The sequence below is a fragment of the Gymnoscopelus microlampas genome, assembly GCF_963454915.1.
Source record: "Gymnoscopelus microlampas genome assembly, chromosome: 9".
NCBI lineage: Eukaryota > Metazoa > Chordata > Actinopteri > Myctophiformes > Myctophidae > Gymnoscopelus > Gymnoscopelus microlampas.
In genome coordinates, this window is record NC_139946.1 from 3,778,549 (window position 1) to 3,798,543 (window position 19,995).

At 40.9% G+C, this 19,995-nt stretch overlaps 2 protein-coding genes across 2 annotated transcripts; one reads left to right on the plus strand and one right to left on the minus strand.

Moving 5' to 3' along the window:
- The first annotated feature begins 984 nt into the window (after positions 1 to 984).
- On the plus strand, positions 985 to 9,281 carry LOC311051927 (uncharacterized protein). The gene is made up of 6 exons (XM_084066655.1): positions 985 to 991; positions 1,736 to 1,768; positions 2,814 to 3,014; positions 5,406 to 5,482; positions 6,356 to 6,399; positions 8,646 to 9,281. The coding sequence occupies exons 3-6, from the start codon at positions 2,822 to 2,824 to the stop codon at positions 8,710 to 8,712; spliced, it is 381 nt and encodes a 126-aa protein (XP_083922781.1). The 5' UTR covers positions 985 to 991; positions 1,736 to 1,768; positions 2,814 to 2,821; the 3' UTR covers positions 8,713 to 9,281.
- Positions 9,282 to 13,049: 3,768 nt separating this feature from the next.
- LOC311052107 (uncharacterized protein) lies at positions 13,050 to 18,721 on the minus strand. The gene is made up of 10 exons (XM_084066918.1): positions 18,630 to 18,721; positions 17,791 to 17,898; positions 17,190 to 17,582; positions 16,883 to 16,984; positions 16,478 to 16,710; positions 16,263 to 16,357; positions 16,049 to 16,154; positions 15,571 to 15,840; positions 15,222 to 15,396; positions 13,050 to 14,421 (listed from the first exon to the last, which is right to left on the minus strand). Exons 1-7 carry the CDS (start codon positions 18,661 to 18,663, stop codon positions 16,109 to 16,111), a joined length of 1,011 nt encoding a protein of 336 aa, XP_083923044.1. The 5' UTR covers positions 18,664 to 18,721; the 3' UTR covers positions 13,050 to 14,421; positions 15,222 to 15,396; positions 15,571 to 15,840; positions 16,049 to 16,108.
- Positions 18,722 to 19,995: the final 1,274 nt, after the last annotated feature.

A 19,995-nucleotide genomic window follows, 5' to 3' on the forward strand; every position in this document is an offset into this window, starting at 1 on the left:
AAAGACGACACATTGCGCCGTCACAGGCGGGCCATTGATAATGCATTGGCATTTCAAAACGTGCGCTAAGAAGCTTGTTTGAAATGCACCAGACCACACGCCACCACCCACAAAAACCTGTAAATATTCTGAGTATTTACATACTAGTTTGGTCATTTTTCGATGAGTATTTGTTGAGAACGACACTTTTATTTAACTTTTGTATACCCGTGACGTCACGTCAGATTACTTCCGTATGACTTGATTGACAGTAGTAAAGATCCGATCAAAACTATTTATTTTAATCTAATAGATCTATATAAATGATCTGCTTGTCCACTAATCAATTATTCTGGCACTTAAATGCCTAATGTATGAACAATTCTAGCAATAAATAATTATTTGTAATTTCTTGATTCCTAGCACTCATAAAATCCCGCCTACTGCATCCGGATGTTCACCACGTCCACATACATGAAAACAAACATAACGTTTCCGTATCCGTTCTGAACCGGAAATGTGGTTATAGGCACATTTCACGTTCTGTAAAGGTTCTGGCCTTCTTTTAAAGCTTTTTGAAACAAATAGCAGCAGTCTTTTGCAGTCGCTTAGGAACAAATAGCAGCATTTATTTTTTCTCAAAACGATTTCATGTTTTTTGTAACATTTAGGACGTAAACAATCATATTGAGGGGCAGTTGTGCAGCAAAAACGTCATTACCAGTGTTGCCAGATTTTGTGAGAGAAACAAGCAACCACTGGTCTAGGAAAACAAGCCCAAAAGAAGCAACTATGGGCCACATGACTCATGAGCACTTCAAACATATACGTCAGCTGCTTGAAAATAGAAGCTCACAACGTGTCGTGATGCGACGCGTTGTGAGCTTGTAGATCTGCTATTTTCAAATTCATTTTTTGGGGAAATTATAATAAGCATACCTGGCAACACTGGTATGCATATGTGCGTCTATGCCTCCCATGATGCATTGCATTGTTTTTCAACTACATCGCGGTAAGTGAAGTCTTGTTACTTTTTCATTTATTTAATAGAAATACATGTTAAATCTGCACCCCCACCACCACTAAATCATAGAACCACAACACAGGGTTGTTGCTAACATGTTAGGGTGTGTACAGTAGCAAGTTGGTTGGTCTGTATAAGTTTAAAACTGTTTTACAGTGGACATATCCCTAAGCTAACAAGCCATAACAAACAAACACAACAACATGAGCTCGGCTATTTGTGTGTCCCTCTTCATTTGTGTGTAGTTATGTATTCTATATGCCATGTTTGTTTGCACAACACTAAAGGCAAAACGAAATGTAATCATTGTTTGTGTTTCCCATTCTGAGTGTACAAATGGATGTTTTATTATGAATAGAATACAAAAGGATCCTATTGAGCCATAGTGCTTTCTTGTGGTTTAAGGGTTTGGCCATTTTTCATATACCCTGTGCTAAGTTTGTTTATAAACAAGCTACGTGCTTAACTGAGCTATCCAGTTTAGTAGACCTTGTATTGCGAATTTGTACTTCCATGTACTGTTATGTACTGCCATGTACTGTTCTCATGTCTTACTAAATAAAGTACATCAATCAATCAATCAATCAATCAATCAATAAAGACCAAGAGATCCTGAATATCAGTGCTTATATTGTTTAGTTACAGAACTGTAAGGGTCCATTTGGTGGCCACTGGAATATTTGATCTTAAGTATTATGCATTTATATCTTCATTTCCCTCCCCCCTTTACAGGTTTCTTTCTTTGTCATTCATCACCTTGTTCCAGTGAGTACCAACAACTTAAAACACAATAACACAACCACACATCTTTAACTCACAGCAAATACATGACAGAAATTGGAATAATGTGTGTTCAGTGTTGGACAAACTAAACAAATGTAGCACTCTATTCTACTAAGTTATTCTTTATTAAAGCTCTCTTACAAAATAAGTAGCTACACTTCTATTTGACTCTGAGTGATTGAATGAAACACAGAAATGTAAATGCTACAAATGGATGCACGTGGATAATTCTCTATGAATACCAACTGTACTCAACTCATTTGGTGTGCTGTTGAAGATGTATTGATGTAGCTTTTGTCAACCTGGTGAAGAAAATAGATAGAAACTTGAAAGCTACATCATTCTGAAAATAGTTGTAAAGGTTTTGAATGCCAGACTCTCACTTACATATGTTTTTAATTAAAACATTTGAGTACTTTATCCACCACTGGTTCTACACACCCTGCTTTCAAGTTTAGTCCCATTGTCATACAAAGTGTTTTGTTTTGTGCAGCCATTGTTCTGCAACCTGTTAAGTACTGGGAGCTGATGGTACTGTAGGTGTTGCACGCTATATGAGCAAATCAAATAACAGCATTTATTTTAATTTTATTTATTATTATTTTCTAATCAAACTGATCCCAATCCTGTTTTTTGTTTTGATCCAGATTTGAGTAGGTTTTCCTGATCTCATCAGATATCAGAGTGCTCCCAATCCTGTTTTTTGGTTTTGAACTACCCAAAATCCAATCTAGATAGGGATTAAAAGTTTTTAACTTAATGAGAATTAACACTTTACCCAATTTTATTGTAGGGTTTTATCTTAAATAGCTGATCTAAAAGCTCACAACACATTGCTATGCAACATGTTGTGAGCTTGACGATCTGCTATTTCTGAATAGCAAATTAATATAATTTGGGGTCCTTGACATTAAACATTTACGGTGCCACAGCCAGAAGAGTGTATTTGGTTCCTTCTGTACATTCTTACAATTATTATGAATAAATACATTGTGTAAAATTCTGGTTATTTTCTTTGTCTCAACAGTTCCAAAAATGACACGACCGAAGAAAAAGACATGTCCCAAATGCCAAGCCAATATGGAGGCCAGGAGGATGTCCTGTGGGACATGTTATTCTCTCCAATCAAAACCAGCAGTGGCTGCCAAAGTACTCAAGTATGGCCCAGAGTGGGCCAAAAGAATTGTTAAAGACAAGAATGTGTCTCGCCAAGTGGACAATATGTGCAGTAAGTAAAACTATACGTAGATCCTTCTAAAAAACATGTAAAAGTTGTAAGAAAATATATATTTTTACCTTGATGATTATTATATCAATACAGCTCATGAATAAATCTCAAAATATTAGAATATTACATAAGACCAATCATATAAACAATTTATAATATAGAAATATCAACCATCTTCAAGGTATGTTAATTTATGGACTCAATACAGTATTTTTAGGTTGGCTCAGACAGGGTGCCTTTTTTCCATGTGAATAATCGCATCCTGTGTGCAGTGGCCTTTATAGTGTCCCCCCCCCCAGCTGTCAGCTTATTACATGGTCTTAGCTAGGTAGGTAGGTACTTTATTCTTCCCCGAGGGGAAAGGCAGCTCTCATAGAGACATCAATAAAAACACATTAGATGAAACAAAAAAATGAATAATAAATAAATATGCATCTAAGCATCGTCAACCTACAATATTAAGAAGACAGACCAAACACTACTCAAGAGTCCGATGGCTTGCATCCCACATCCCCCATCCTAATCAGCCTGATCAAGCCAACCAGATGAGGACTTGTACAGTCTTATTGCTGCAGGCAGAAAATATCTCCTATAGCGCTCCTTCTTGCAACTTGGGACTGACTGTTACATGTAACAGTCTGTTGCTGAAGGAGCTTTTCTGCCCTGCCACAGTAGTAGGGAAGGAGAGGGATTGTCCATGATGGCCACAGTATCCAAAGTGGTACCGAGGACAGAACCAGCTTGATTCAGCCTCCTGCTGTCGCCTTCCTTGATACTACCCCTCCAACATACCGCCGCATACAGTACTGCGCTGGCCACTACTGATTGATAGAACATGTTCAGCAGAGTCCTACACACCAAAGGAGCTGAGCCACCTCAGGAAGTAAATCTGCCCCCCGCCCTTCTTGTATAGGACATCTGTGTTCCCAGTACAGTCAAGTTTATTGTCCAATTGCATGCCCAGATGCTCTGGACTACCTCCACATCTCCCTCGATGGAAATGGGAGACAATGGGGGAGCCACCATCTTCCTAAAATGCACCACCATCTGCTTTATTTGGCAATTTTAGTAACAGGTGGTTCTGTTTGCACCACCTGACAAAGCTGTTCACCAGTCCTCTGTACTCCATCTCTTAACCTCTACTGACACATGCCACAATAGCTGAATCATATTCTGCATATTTCTGCAAAGGACAAGTTGCTGGACTTATATACTTGGCTGTCCTGTATATTGCTATTCTGTGTTAAATGTTTGTTTTTATGTGAATATAAATGAATGTGTTAGTGTCATCCACATTGGCTTTTAAATGTTTTTATTTTATTTGTTTTTGTGAGCTTGCAGATCTGGTATTTTCTGCATCCAAGTATGTCATATGTTGTAGTATAAATGAGGCTTTTAAGAGTTTCAGAAATGAATGACTTAGACGTGTTCCCAGAGAACATATAGGTTATCCCGGTCTGAATGGGTTGTGTACATTCATTGAAATTAGCCAAACTATAATTATTGTCAGCGAAGATTTGTAGTGTAGAGTGGCAACAGGAGGGGGCCTAGTATAGAGCACTTTGGAATCAACTAAGTATAGGTTTTAAGTGGTTAGGCACTTAAACCCTATATACTTTGTTGACTGGAGTCCCCCATGGATTTGTACTTGTTCCCTTTACACCCAATCACTACAGCATCACTAAAGACACATAGATTTGGCTAATTTGCCCAATTTTTGTCCACAGCTAGGCGTTTATCTTGTGCTGCTTGTTGTGACTCTGGCATAGTTGTACAACTTAACAGCATTACCCCACATTGTCATTGTTTTATAGTAAGACTTTATGATGTCACGTGAAGGCTTGACCAATCATGGAGACACCTAGCCTGGGATCCAGCCTGATTCGCTACGTTCGGCGGACTTTTTTCTCTCTCTCCGCTTATCAGTCTGGAATGCCTCCTATCTCCAAGGGAGGCGGGACATGACAAACGTTTCGAGTCGTGCCGTGGCTTCTGATTGGTCTGTGGTGCGGGGCGGGACAAAAAAAACAGTGGGATCGTTGTGATTCGTCATTCGTTTGAACAACATCCAATCAGCAACGACGTTGCCTAACGTAACATATGTAGTTCCAGTGTAGTTCTGCAAAACGAGTCAATGGGGTGCGTTCCAGACTGAGAAGCGAAGAGAGAAAAAAAAGTCCGCCGAACGTAGCGAAGCAGGCTGGATACCAGGCTAGGAGACACCACCCTTTTCCCCTCTGATGGGCTATGGGCATAAACAGCCCCTCTCTGATTGGCTATGGGCATAAACACAGATGCATAGAGATTCAGAAAATGTATAGATAGATGTAAAATACTGCTGACATTTACAAAGCATCATGGCTTAATGAACTTGTCTTTTCATCCTTCAAGTTTACAAGAAATGTTCCCAGATGAAAAGGTCCCAGGTCTACCCATATAAGGAGATAACAGGGAGAAGGACAAATGAGGTAAAAAAATATAGAACCCTATCTGTCTGTGTGTGTCTCTCTCTCTCTCTCTCTACACACACACACACACACACACACACACACACACACACACACACACACACACAGGCTACATACACACACATAGGGGACATTTCTGTTTGGTCGATTATTGCTCTATTGTAACAAAGGTTCTTGGCAATAACTGTTATACCGTTGGGACGCATGTTTATTTACTATTTAAATGGTTCCCCATTTGTAGTGAAGATGCAATTATGGGATGAGCATTTATGGGTTGTGGCCACTAAAAATGTGACAAATCAGTCAGGGGGTCAGGGTTCCTACAAGGGTTTATTAAAACAACCCACTGTTCCAGTAAGTTAACTTCACGTCACCAGGCTTTCTGCTTTTCAATAGTGTGAGGAACTGTGAGGTCATTTTACTGCTCAGTGCTCAGATCCTGTTCAGACTACTTTAACCAGTAATTTGCACAAACCAGTTCTACACAAAGAGAGGCCGTTTCTGTACCCGCTCTAGACTCCAAAAAGTCCTGATGCTATCGCACATCACAATGGTTTGATGTGCAGATGGCGATTTAATAGACATCGTCCAAGGCTAATAGTCTCACAGTGTATAGATAAAGGAAGCAGGGAGAGTATTGGAGCAAAGGTCTGACCTGCCCAGGAATCAACCTGGGGACTCAGTGTCAGGCGGTAGTATTTCCCATAACCACTTGGCTGTCGGCCCCACAGAACCATGTTAATTTGTATATTTGTCTTAAGGCTGATCATGACTGAGACAAGCAAAGGTACTAAAAATAATGGTATACCTTACCCAGTGATTTCTTATACTGTGTGTGTGTGTGTGTGTGTGTGTGTGTGTGTGTTTTTTTAGGGCAACAAAGAAGTGTTGGTGCATTGGGCGCCTTGTCCTGCATGGTAAGACATTTTTGATATTATTCAATTGACACTATTTGCCCTACCAGAGGCAGTTGTTTCTGGTTGATCCCACAATTCTTTCTTCCCTCTCAAATTTGCCTTACTATTTAGGAAGGTTACACCTCATCTGTGTGGTGTTGCAGACCTGCCGATGGCCCACATTTTCACATCAAAGTACGCTGGTACAACGTGTCCAGTTAAAGTAGGCAAAATGAAAAGCTGACGACCTAACTTCCAGGTGCTTTTATCTCTCTCCCTCACTCTCTGCTGTGTGCAGCTGTGTGCTGTTCAGCGTAGAGCTTAAGATCTCAGCCCGAGGCCGACGGGTCTGCGCGGCGAGGGCTGGGCCGGGCCCAATTGGTCACGTATTTGTCGGGCATTGGGTTGGGTCACTTTTTGCCAGATCTGAAAGGTATGGCCTACACGAGCCTTTGTCACCATTTTGTCCATACATGGTATGTCTGGTTGTGGTTATGTTTCTTCTGCATGAATAAATAGGCACAGACTACATGGTATGTCTGGTTGTGGTTAGGTTTCTTTGTCGGGTTGTGGTTAGGTTTCATCTGCATGAATAAATAGGCACAGACTACTCATGACATCACTATTATGTTACAAGTATAAATACAGATGGTATATATAAAACGTAAGACAAATATTTCAATTAGACCTTCAATGTCAAATATCCTGAAATATCGATCAATTACATTTTATTATCCATAAATTAGGGTTCCCCCTATCAGTATATCGAACAAAGTTCGATTCATTTAGCAAACCTTGCCGATGGAGTCCATTAAGAGGAAGAGGAAAAGAGAGATAGAACAGGGTACCTCCTTGACTGATGTTGATGTTGATTTGGTCTACCTCCCTAACGTCAAGGAAAAGCACCTTGATTTCTCTGAGATGAAAGGCGAAAGACGGAAAGACGAAAGTGAGGGAGACTTCACTTTCGTCTTGAGGGAGACTTTCGTCTCCCTCACTAACGAAAAGCACCTTATGTGAAGTCCGGCTTAGGTCTGGCAGAACCAGGTCTCCTGGTCTTGTTTTTATCAGGCAGGCAAGCGCAGCGCGGTATCATGATGTCTCTGTGACTATGTAAGCTGCGCTCATAACTGTGGCTGTGAGTTATGAGCTACTTGATACAGTTGAGCATGTGTGACTGTGTGTGCTGTGGCGCAACAGTTGAGCGTGTGTGTATGTGGCGGTGGCCGCTGTGGCGTCTGCATGCATGCAGTGCCCAAGTGGAGCGGAGGACATTGTTGAAACCATCCACGGTCACTTTTGTATATCCTAATAATATTATAGACGTGTGAACTTTGTAGCTATAATAGCCTGTACACCTGTTGCCTGATTTAGCGGCGGCCGTCAGCCGTGTTCTCCAGCGAGGCTCCGATGTTTATTGTTCCTTAATTAGGACGGTGCTTGCTACAAGCTGGGTTTTTGTTTATATATAAAGACAGTTGGAAAAGGGTAGAATGACTCTGTTCTTCGAATCACCAATATGTAATGACAAAAATATAAGGCTGCATGCAACAATTATACTTCTTTAGAATGTCAGGCTTCGGGCTGTGTTGGGCTCCAATTGTCAATTATGTATCGTTTCTGTCGGGCTGGGTTGGGCTGGGCTCACATATTTAGGCCCGATTAAAGCTCTAGCTCAGCGTATGGGCTTGATTGGCAGCTGCAGTCCACCGGCCTCAGCAGTTGAATTGGAAGCTTCTGTGTAATTTGCTTGTACAGCTTGAATGTACAGGAAGGTTACAAAATTCACATTGTTGGATTCTAGTAATTAATGACTGTTAGTCGACTAATGTTGTTAATGACTTCTCTTTCAGACTTCAGATATGGACTGTCTGTCACCAGTACTAGAGTAAATTGTTTTATGAGGAACTAATCTAAATTCACATCAGTCAAAATCAAAATAATGAAATTACCAGAAGTGGAATGTTGGCCGCTATGCTTCTTGTCTTATCTTTTTTACATGTAGGCATTAGGCAATAGACATACATGTGCATTAGGGCTGCATGATACTGATGCAAACACTTTTTCCCCTCGACACCAAATCTCGTCACCAAAAATTGATAATCTACAAACTCACGTCACGTCTCAGTGCGAGGCATTGTGAGGTTGTAGATCTTCTCTTAGAATGTTTCAGGTGGTTAATATAAAAATAAAAGGTGTCCCAGTGCCCCTTTTGAAGACCCATGGGATAAATGAATTTCTCTAAATAATGTATTTATACTTTACAGTGACAAAATCTGGGAAGACACATGGGAACCAGCCAAGAAGTTTCCAGAGGACAGGGCCAACCAGTAACCTCACGCCTAAAGGGTACGGTCCGATGAAAGTATGGCTGCCAGCTGATAACCCTCCCCGTATCCGCCTTCGTCTCACCCGATTGGACAGAGGTGGAAAACCAGCATCTACGCCATACTTTGAAACCACTACATCTCAGAGGACAATATTGTACTTTTACTTTGTGTTAATATTTATTTTGGAGATTTTGTTTATTATTAGAAAACATACATTAACCACTTCAGCCTTATTTCGGCCATTTGAAAATAGTCGATCTACAAGCTCACAATGGGTTGCGATGCGACACATTGTGATCTGTCTTGTAGATCTGCTATTTTCATATTACATTTGGAAACTTGAAATGGGACATTCTGCAAGATGAGCACTTTTAGTTTTGGAATACTTTGGAATACATGCCAATGCTTTTGCACTATTACTCAAGTCACATTTAACAGAGTATATTTCTACATTGCTGTATTGATTCTTTTACTTAAGTGAAACGTGAGTTCTTCCACTGCCTATTTTGTTCTGTGCAATATGTTTTCTTTGTTTCTTTCTTTGGTGTCATTAAAAGCCTTTTGCACTTTGAATGTTGTTTCTTCCAAGATGTCAATCTATACCAATCAACAGTGATATTAACTGTCTTTTGTCAATGAATGAATGTATCCTAGATATACTGGATATGAGCCAGATACTGTATGTAGGCAATACAGTGTCAGCTGCAGATAGACTATACAACTGTATGGACAGTTGTTTATTCAGACTCATTATCCAAGAAAACATATGTTTTACAAAATGAAATGAAGGTGATGCAAGGAGATACACACTTTTGATAATACATCATTTGCCAACCATGGAAACAATGAGAATTTAAAGCCATACACCCAATAACTTAATGGTTCAGACAATGATGATAGTTATCTATAAGAGGCTATGCATCATATGCCACTCATCTAGACTGTGGCAAAACAAAGCATCATGAAGCTGGAGTTTGGAAGCGCTTGTTTGGAAAATCCTCCTAACTCCTCACTCCTACTGACTCCTCATACCCTCTTTTGTGTGTAGACTGCTAGCCATGCATGAAAATCAATGTTATTTCTATATTCCTGAGGGGTTAACGTGTAGACAATAAACTGAATGGGATCCAGGATTTGAAGCCTGGAGAAGAGGAAGATGCCTCAACAAGTGTTACAGAGAATGACCTGTTTGACAGATTTGTTTTGCATCATAGCCCACAAACAAACAAGGAACAGACTGAGAGGTGTTCGGACCTTTTTGATAAAAGGTAAAATGATTGTCATTTTAAAGCCCAAACCACACCAATGATTTGCGATGCAACTCCTTGCAACTAAACAGTTTTATGGACATGTCACACCAATGCAACTCCTTGGAACTGCCATTGGGGATAATGGTTGCGAGCAGTTGCAAGTAGTTGCATGAAACCGTTTGGTTGCAAGGAGTTGCATCATGCTAGCCAGGGGAATGAGGCTTAGGCTTAGGTAACCCTAACCTAACCCTAAACTACGTATCAGCTCCAACATGTAGTTTTCCTAATTGTAATGGATGACTATGTAAGTAAGGCACACATCAATATCTCAAACACATTTGGTTACTAAATAATTCCTGAAACATCTGTTTGACTGATTTTATCTAGGATGGCTCTGAAATGGTCTGAGAATGTATGACTGTTAGACTCATAGCTTGGAAGGAGATGGACATTAAACTTTGTCATAGGTCAACAGCAAATCCATAATTTGAAAGGCCTTGCCCTACATAGAAACATATTTCATTGTAAATATTATGGGTTGTTCCTGCTCATCACAGGTGCCCTTTGAACATTGTTCAAAGGGCAATAGACGATCTACAAGATCACAACGGGTTGCCGATGCTACTCATTTGAGCTTGTGTGAATCGGTTATTTCAGGCACAGTCCTATGTGTTATTATGGATCCCATCAACGTTATAGGATAGACCCGCCTCACCTGTGTCTTGATTGGCTCCTTGGCAGGCCTAGTTGTACTGAGGTTAGGGTTATGGTAAGGTTTAGGCATAGTCTTACTGAGGTTAAGGGTTAAGGTGCAGGTCAAGGGTATGCTTGTGACATCATTGTACCTGGAAGTTATGCATGAACGTCTATTGAGTGGCAAAATACAGCGTCAGTGGGAGTTTCCCAATGAGCTCTTCCAAACTCCAATGCTTCATGATGCTTTATGTTTTGGCACTCAGTGTAGATGAGTGGCATATGATGCCTACCCTTTATTACTTTTTTAAAAATTATTTGTTTTTGGGCTTTTATGCCTTTATTGATAGGACAGTATAGGCTGACAGGAAATGGGGAGAGAGATGGGGGGCGACACACAGCAAAGGCCGCCAGGATCGGGACTCCAACCCGCGACACGCTGCCAGGCATCAGAGCCTATGTGGTATGCACCTGGACCGCTAAGCCAGCACGCACCCCATACCCTCTATTACTTTATTAGTCTATTACACTATTACACTACTACACTATTACACTATTACACTAACCTTGGTGTCATGTTTGACACAGAGCTGTATTTTGACATTCCCAGGCCCCATGTGGCCAGCTTTCTGATACTCATTACTTTCATATACACCCACCTTGGTAACACTTGCTATGCATAATGTCTTATAACAGGGGTCTTCAACGTTTTCATCCCAAGGACCCCCTAGCTGAGAGAGAGATGAAGCAGGGACCTCCATACATTGCATACAATTGTGTTGCAGATTAAACGTTTTCATAGATTTCATAGATAGCTTCATTGACTATCATCAGTGCTGTGTAAATTAATATTTTTGGTTCATTTCATACATTTAACCACTTAAACATTCAATACTTGGTACTTGATTTGCTTCTTTTGCCCTCGACACCAAACCACTTTGCCGAAAATAGCCGATCTACAAGCTCACAACGCCTTGCAGCGTGAGGCGTTGTGAGCATGTAGATCTGCTATTTTCAGCTAATGTTCATAAGAATAGAGATGCTAGGGTTCAGGTTATTAATGTAAAAAAAAAAGATCCTATCACAAAGATTTGCCGGACCCCCTGGAGTAACTCTGAGGACACACTAGGGGTCCCGGGCCCCTTTATAAGACCCCTGTCTTATAAGCATAGTTATAATGCATTATAATCTGCTTATGAGTGCTACTATACTATTACACTGTACTATTACAGATTCATGGAATGTATTGTTGTAGTATATTCCCACTGCCAGCTAAAGCCAGTAATCACCTTTAAATGTAATATTTTGGCATCATGTGGTAATAGGCTGGTCTACAATGATTCACATAAAATATGTTTATTGTGCTCCAGAAATGTCCCAACTCTCCACCTTGAATGTCCACACATTTTGTCCTTCAGCTAGTGGGAATGAAAGCATGACTTGCGGTTTTGTATGAACAAAAATGTTCTGTGAACAAAATGCTTCATAAGAACATTCAACGGACATTTACTGAAAAATGTATTACTTGCATAGAATACAAACAATACACGAAGGCATTTCCTGGTGTTCTATAAGTAGCTTTAACTATCTTTTAATCAGAATCAGTGTTATTGGCACATTACATCAGTTACATCATTACGTCAGTTGCCCAGAGGCAGCACAGTCAGCCAGCAGTTACAAGATGACAGATACACAACAAGGACTGTCAGATACAGCAATAGAGATGAATACATTCCAGAAGGACCAATATAAGGAGGAGGCAATGGAATAACAAGGAAGGTTTAACTGCCTTTTATTAAGGTGCAGAGAACTATATATCAGACAGCATTTCCGTGTGAATCACACCTTCATATGGTCCAGAAGTACCATCAATAATAAACAGTATACAATATATACAAACATGTACCCTGCAAAACACAGATCACATTCGCACAATGGAAAAGAAGCCCCTGGGCCTTTTTATTTTATTTTTTTGTCATTACATTAGCATAAACGTACTGTACTGCCTGTACTGTTAAAAGTATTAACAGGAAAAGGGACCACTTCACCCATTCATACAAACATACAAACACTTCAGAAGCATTTCACCTGCCCCCGCTACTGTTCTCACAAAGACACAAAGGGACCCGCACACAGAACACATTCAAATGCATACTTCCCATTTTCTCAAATTCTAAGCCTGTGCACTAAAAAGGTCTGACACAGACATTATCCTCTCAAACATCAAATGCGTAAATGTATGAAGCAGTCAGGATGTAACCATGTCCATTATGGTCATATAGTGGCCTACCTGCAGCACACACTGTGCAATCGACATACGTTTGTACTATAGCACAAAACACTGGTCAGTGGTCAGCATGTAAGCTGATGTAACAAGTTTTGGTGAACGGTTACGGAAAGCAAAAAAACGTTGTCATCCTGTACAACCAACCATCCAAAATATATTTTGGGTATATGGAATGTGTTCCAGGGCCACAAGAAAACTACACATTTGGCCCACAGGACTCCAGTTCTATAGACGGGTTTCATGTTTGTAAACATTGAGAGGATATGACCGCGCAGAGGAGGGGGTAAGCCTATGGGTGCGTTTGGAAATTACGCACCGGAGCACACTCGCCTATTAGTTTGTATTGGCCAGTGCGCTCACTGCCGCTCAGGGCTGTATTTTCGAACGCGCCTTTCCCCCAGGCATGCGCAGATTGCGCATTCTGCTCTGTGATGACGTCGCGCGGAAATCCGTCTATATCACTGGTTTAGATGGATGTTTACTATGATATCATGCTCTTGAAATATATATCTTATTTCAGGGGTTGACACTAAGGTGTCAGAGGCATTTGCCTGTCGGGCAAGGACAGGTCATGTTCTACTTTCCCAAAGGTCATTATGGAATGATACGTAACATTTTGATTACCGTTCATTTTTTACTTTCTGGGGCTGTGCGATAACAAATGTCATACCTCAATCTTTAAGCAAAATACATACATAGCTATGACTATGGGTTCACACTTGCCATTTTATATTTTTAAGTGTAGCAACAGTGAGAACAGCACATTATAGGCAAACAGTGCTCTTATTTTACATTCCACAGACCAGAAGAAAGAGTGCTCTGGCCACGTTCAGGTGTTTAGGCAGATATTGTGATGATTCCGTTGGCGTCCGCTCTCAAACAGCGGAGAGGGGACGTGCTCTCTGCATCCTCATACGTTCTTCATAAATGGTTGGATTGTGTTCCTTGCTGAGGGCCAGAGTCAATGGCCTCCTCTCTCCTTCTCCTACCCCATGCTCCATCTGACACAACACAGCCCTGCTGTCCCCAGTCGGGCAACCTGAAAGCAAACTCCACCTGACAGAAAGTTTTATTTACCTGCCAGGGGCAGTTTAGTAGTCCGCAAAGGGGAACAATCCACACAAATCGTGGTAATCCAACATTGGGAAAGTAGTCCATCAAAGTGGTCCAGTGTGGCTGTAAAAAAAGGCCTGTAGGTAGGAGTGGTTGAGAGAGAGCGAGATAGACATGACCAGAGGAGAGCCAAATGAAATGGTCTGCAATGGTTGCCTATTCCAATTCGTCCTCAGACATGTCTGAGTCACTGTCATCATCATCAGCATCATCTGTGTTGTCCAAAAAGGTGACGTTCTCTGCATCAGTTCATCAACTTGCATGTAATGTTCCCATGCCAGCATCATCCCTTTTCGGTTTTCCCACTGCTTACGGAGGATTATGCACTGCAGTCCTTTCAGACCCTCGAAACTTAGTTTCCACGGTGAGCCTTGGGGTAGAACACAAGACAAAACCTGTGTTAGTAACAGTCATCAGTGGTATGTATTATATTCATGAAATATTGTAACACTTGCTATGCATCCCATGCCTATAATGTGTTATAAACATACTTATACAGTTGTAAGTATAGCACTCATGAATAATGCCTTATAACAATAACAATAACACATTAGAGATTTGTATAATGACGTATAAGGCCATGTAAAATTAATTGGAGTAAGCTTCTAAAACTATAGTTACAGTTATAAGCAATCATAACTGCAATCATAAACCATTGTATGATGACACTTCCTAAGAATCCCATCTTAATTCTCATAGTAGTAATGCTTTATAATCACGCTTATAATGCATTATAATATTTGTTAAAATCCATTATACTGTCATAACTGTCTATGCAAGATCATAGAGACCTATAATACTTGACCTTAAGTCACCTTATAAGGGCCGATGCGTACTCCACTTTTAGAGCAGAGTTAAAATCGGTTTGGCTCTGTCCAAACAACGTCATTCAGAGGTTCGAAGGGTGCTGCCGAGATGTTGTGACACCCGAAACGAACCGATTTAAACTCGGCTCTAAAAGTGGAATATGCATCAGCCCCAAGTCATCATGTAATGCTATTTGTGTTATGATAACTGTTAAAATGCATTAAGATTATTTTGTGGGTGTTTATTATTATAATTATACAGTGTTATACGCAGATTAGAATATATTAGAAGTATGTTTATAATGAATTATAGACATGGAATGCATAGCAGTTGTTACAAAAATAATTTATTGCAAATACATACTCATTGGCCCAGAAGAAAAACTGCACGACAGCTCCTTCAGGTCATGGTCATACGCTGAAAGACTTTTCCAGTGATGTTCCATCTCAGTCACCAGGATTTTCTTCTCCTCTGTGAGTCGCCTTCCTGCCATGATGACGTCATAACGCCCGTCTCTTTGTTCTGAGATCGACAGAATCTGGAATGCATTTATGACAAAGATTCACAGGGAAAATGAGCAGTGTTAGCCACTTAGACACTTGTAAACACACCACTCAAAGTTGCCTCTCCCAAACTCAACAAGCAAGTGTGTATATTATGTGGAATTATGGGTCAGATTTGTTGGAAGCAGTCAACAGACTAGTGTACATACCACTGTGATGAAGCTGCCATGGCCATGCTGTATCAACAGATATGATGGTTTCCATGCTCAGGTGTTCTGCGCTAGGAACCAACCTGTTGTACTGTTCTACAACAGAAGCTAGGATCTCCTTCTCCTTCCTCATCTGTCGAAGGATCCTGGCACGAGCTTTTGTTCCGTCAGTGTCTTTATGCAGACGCTGAGACCTCCTTTTGAGCCCAAGCACCAGCATCTCTATCCTATTGGCCAAGGCATCAGGCTCATCAGCAGTAGTTGTTGGTGCTGCAGAAGAGAGGAAATAGGTGGGTACAAAACCACAGTATAAGACACAAGGATTAGGAACCCAATGTCAGTGAACTCCAGGTAACGTGACCATATCACCCCCATCTTAGCTGTCTTCACTGGTTACCCGTTCGATTTTAAGTTTTGACTTATAACTTTTAAAGCTGTGAGCAAATAATATGTGCATTAACAATAATCAATTCCTCACCTTCTGCCCACTCCTTCACCCAATCCTCCAACTGGCTCTCTGACACTGCTAATTCCACCTTTAGGGATTCCAGGTTCTGCTGTTGGCTTTGAAGACCTTTAACGGCCTACAATGACAAAGAATCAAAGACAAGAAAACAAATGTTGTCTCATACACGTAAAATACTGCCACATGTAATATTAAAAATCTTAAAGAACATCACTGATATCATTACCTTCTGATATTGGCGAGACAGCGATGTGGCTCAAACTGTACAACTTCCCACTGAAAGTAGCTCTTCTGGAAGGCATCTGTTGAGATCTTCCCTGTCTATTTCAAAATAAGGATATCAACAGTTTATAATGGGCAGGCAATAAATAAGAAACAAATTCAATGCACATGACAAAAAGAAAAAATATATACTGTTGGCTAACTAAATTAAATACTCACACGGCCAAAGTGAACAGTTCGCTGATCAAGCATTCTTAAAAATGCCTGGCAGGACAGTCCTGGTGCAGCCATCTTCATTTTCTCAAATGAGAAAAATATATCTGTGGCATAAACTGTTGCGAAATTAAGTGTAGCAGGCCAGCAGTTACTGCAAATGAGATCGTCCACTCCAGCAGTCCAAGTGGCTTGGCATGACTCGCAACTCAGGTCAGGCATGCTGAGATCATATCGCCCTAGAAAATCAAAGACACGCACACTGTAATGTAAAACCTAGCATGGCATAAATTAGTCAATAGGCATACGTTTGATTTCATAAATACACCTATGACAAGCCTTGTGGGTAAGTAAAAATACCAAGTAAAAATATATTTTTAAGATGCTTTAAAAAAAAAAAAAAATCCTTACCATCCATTGTGATCACAGCAACAGCCTTTCCTGGGTTGACCCTCAATGCCTCCGATGCACAACCACAGATATTTGCAGGTATCCGCACAGGTACAAAGCACTCTGAAAAAGATCATTTGTGTCCAATAGGAAATAGAACATTACGATTGCTGGAACCACTTGAAGAGACTGAAAGAAGAGTGAGAAAGGTTAAAAAGATTCCATGACCGTAAGACAGGACAAAAAAATGCATTGTTTAGTGGTCAAAGTAATGAGATTAATGAGTCAGAGAGGATATGATATGGTGTACTCACAAACAAGAACTTACCACAACGGCAATGAGCCTCATCTACAATGCAGGTGGTTGGAGGCAAAGGCTGGAAGAACCCTGCATTCATGGCATCCCTGTTGTGCATCACGTTTCTAGTGTCTGTGTGCGTTTTGATGTCACATTCGGCACACAGGAATGGCCGTGGTTCACAGCCATGACAGCAGACAGCAGCTGGACTGATGGCACACTGTTGGCACATGTGTGTGCCTACATGTGCCCTCGCTGCAACGCGGTTAATCAGCCAGGGTCTCTCTGCCCGCCATCTCTCTAAAAGAGAGTGGTTCCGCGTACTCCAGTCGGAGGAAGCCTGGAGAGGAGCTGGGGTTGGTGCTTCCTCGATGTCAGCCGATGCAACGCTCAGGGAGTGCTGGAGCTCTTGTATGAAACGCTCTGTTAAGATAGTATGGGATATTGAAAAACAACATTAGGTTATGTTTTACATTTACAATATAAAAAGTATAATAATGGCTGTGAAAAGGTTAGTTGCACATTTATTCTGGTAAATGTGCAATACAAACATATAATTAACATTCAAACTCATTGACAGATTATTAGAATATATCATGAACATATTGCTTTGCACTAATGAAATACACACCAACGGCATTTGGAGCAAAGGAGACCTCAGCATTAGTGTCAGGAAAATCGTTGGGAGGAACAGGTTTCTGACCACAACCACCTGGATGAGCCTTCCGACTTGGACCAGCTACAACAGGAAAAAAAAAACACTGTCATCAACATTTACTCTCTCCTCAACATTTACTCACTGGCCTGGCATGTGCACTTAAGCCTTTCCAAATTGTCTAGAATGCCGCAGCATGATTGGTCTTCAACCAGCCAAAAATGGCACGTCGCTCTGGATTAAGAGCATCTGCTAAATGCATGAATTGTAAAAACTATAACTAACTATATAACTACACTATCCTATTTGCTGTAACACTAGTGTCAGCCTGGTTATTATCATGAGGACTATTAGACTTTTCCCAAACCATAACGTGGACAGTTCAGTCGCCTATGAATATGCAATCAAATAGGAATGATTGCTGTAGGTTGATTTAAAAAAATGTCTAGCTGTCCATTGGCAAGGCACTCAGGACATCTTTTTTAAAGGAAGCCTTATCAAGTTAAATGTTGTTATATCCACAGTGATTTTCAATGTTTATTACATTCACACACATCAACACAGACGGCAAAGCAAGGCACCAATCTGCTCATCAGGAGCAGTTAGGGGTTCAGTGTCTTGCCCAAAGTCAAGTGGACACTTCACATGCTCTGAAAATGTATGCGATCCACACATATGACCACTGAACATGGCAGCTGAGATAGGCTGCCGGGTTTAGTGGTCAGATGGGTGGATCGCAAAAGCTTTTGAAATTTTAAAGTGGATTTTATAATCGGCCTCAGGTCTAAATGAGTTAATGGTATAACAATACTGACCCTGATTTCTGGTTGATCCTGGCAGGGATGACATTTCTATTGCTGTCTCTCTTTTTCCACCTTACGGTTGGTCCAGGTGCCTTTGCCTTCTTTGCTGGAGTTGGTGGTGCTCTCCATTGTGACTCTGGAGGAATCAAGGCATTTAGACTTCTGGCCACAGCTGCGGCATTTAAACTCCTTTCAAGTTCCGTAACCATGGCTTTTGGATCACTCATGGTGACGGGTAACAACAAATAACAGACAAAGACAATGATAAGACAAACAAGGGTAAACACACACACACACACACACACACACACACACACACACACACACACACACACACACTAAGAGAAAGGTGTGGGGGGGGGGGGGGGGGGGGGGGGGGGGGCGAGAGAGAGAGAGAGAGAGAGAGAGTGCGAGAGAGAGAGAGAGTGGCTCTTAAAAGTGCCTTTTGGGTTGTTTGTTTGTTTGTTTGTTTGTTTAGGAGAGTTTGGTTGGAAGGATCTGTAAGAGAAAGCAACATATTCAGAATTACAATGAACAAAAGGAGAAACAGCCCTAAACCAGATATACAGAATCTTATACTTGCCCAAAAACACATCACGATACCTTTAATAGCTGCATACACTGAAATCCTGAGATAAACTCTGAGAGTGTACAGAACCGAATAGAACAGGGGTCTTCAACGTTTTCAGGCCAAGGACCCCCTAGCTGAGAGAGAGATGAAGCAGGGACCCCCTCTATATTGTATAAAATTGTGTTTCAGATTAAACTTTTTTGGTTTACTTTGTCTGCTTTTTCCCCCTCTATACATATAGCCTCTTTGCCAAAAAATAGCCGATCTACAAGCTCTCAAGCGCGAGGCGTTGAGAGCTTGTAGATCTGCTATTTTCGGCTAATGTTCCCCTCAGAAAAGGAATTATAGGGTTCAAGTGGTTAATGTAAAAAAAAATCCTATCACACAAAGATTTGGCGGACCCCCCTATAGTAGCTCTAAGGACCCCCTGTTGAAGACCCCTGGAATAGACCCTTATAGACCATATCCACACAGCGGCCATATTGCCAATGAAATGCCACCCCAGTTGCCACAGCAACGCAATGTTAAATTCCAAAATGGCCGCCGTGTGAATATGGACTATGGCAGTGGTTCTGGTTCTGGCTTTTCATGTGAAGCGCCCCAAATTAATATGTAACATATCAGTTTTAAGAAATAGATCCATAAGCTCACAACACGTCACATCGCAATGCTTTGTGAGCTTTTTGATCAGCTACTTTCGAATATCCAAACAACAACAACATTAACATCATAATACATTTAAATTAAGTGATTAAATAGTTCCTGTTTTAAAAAAATCTTTATTTAACTCCTGGTACCAGCTTTATA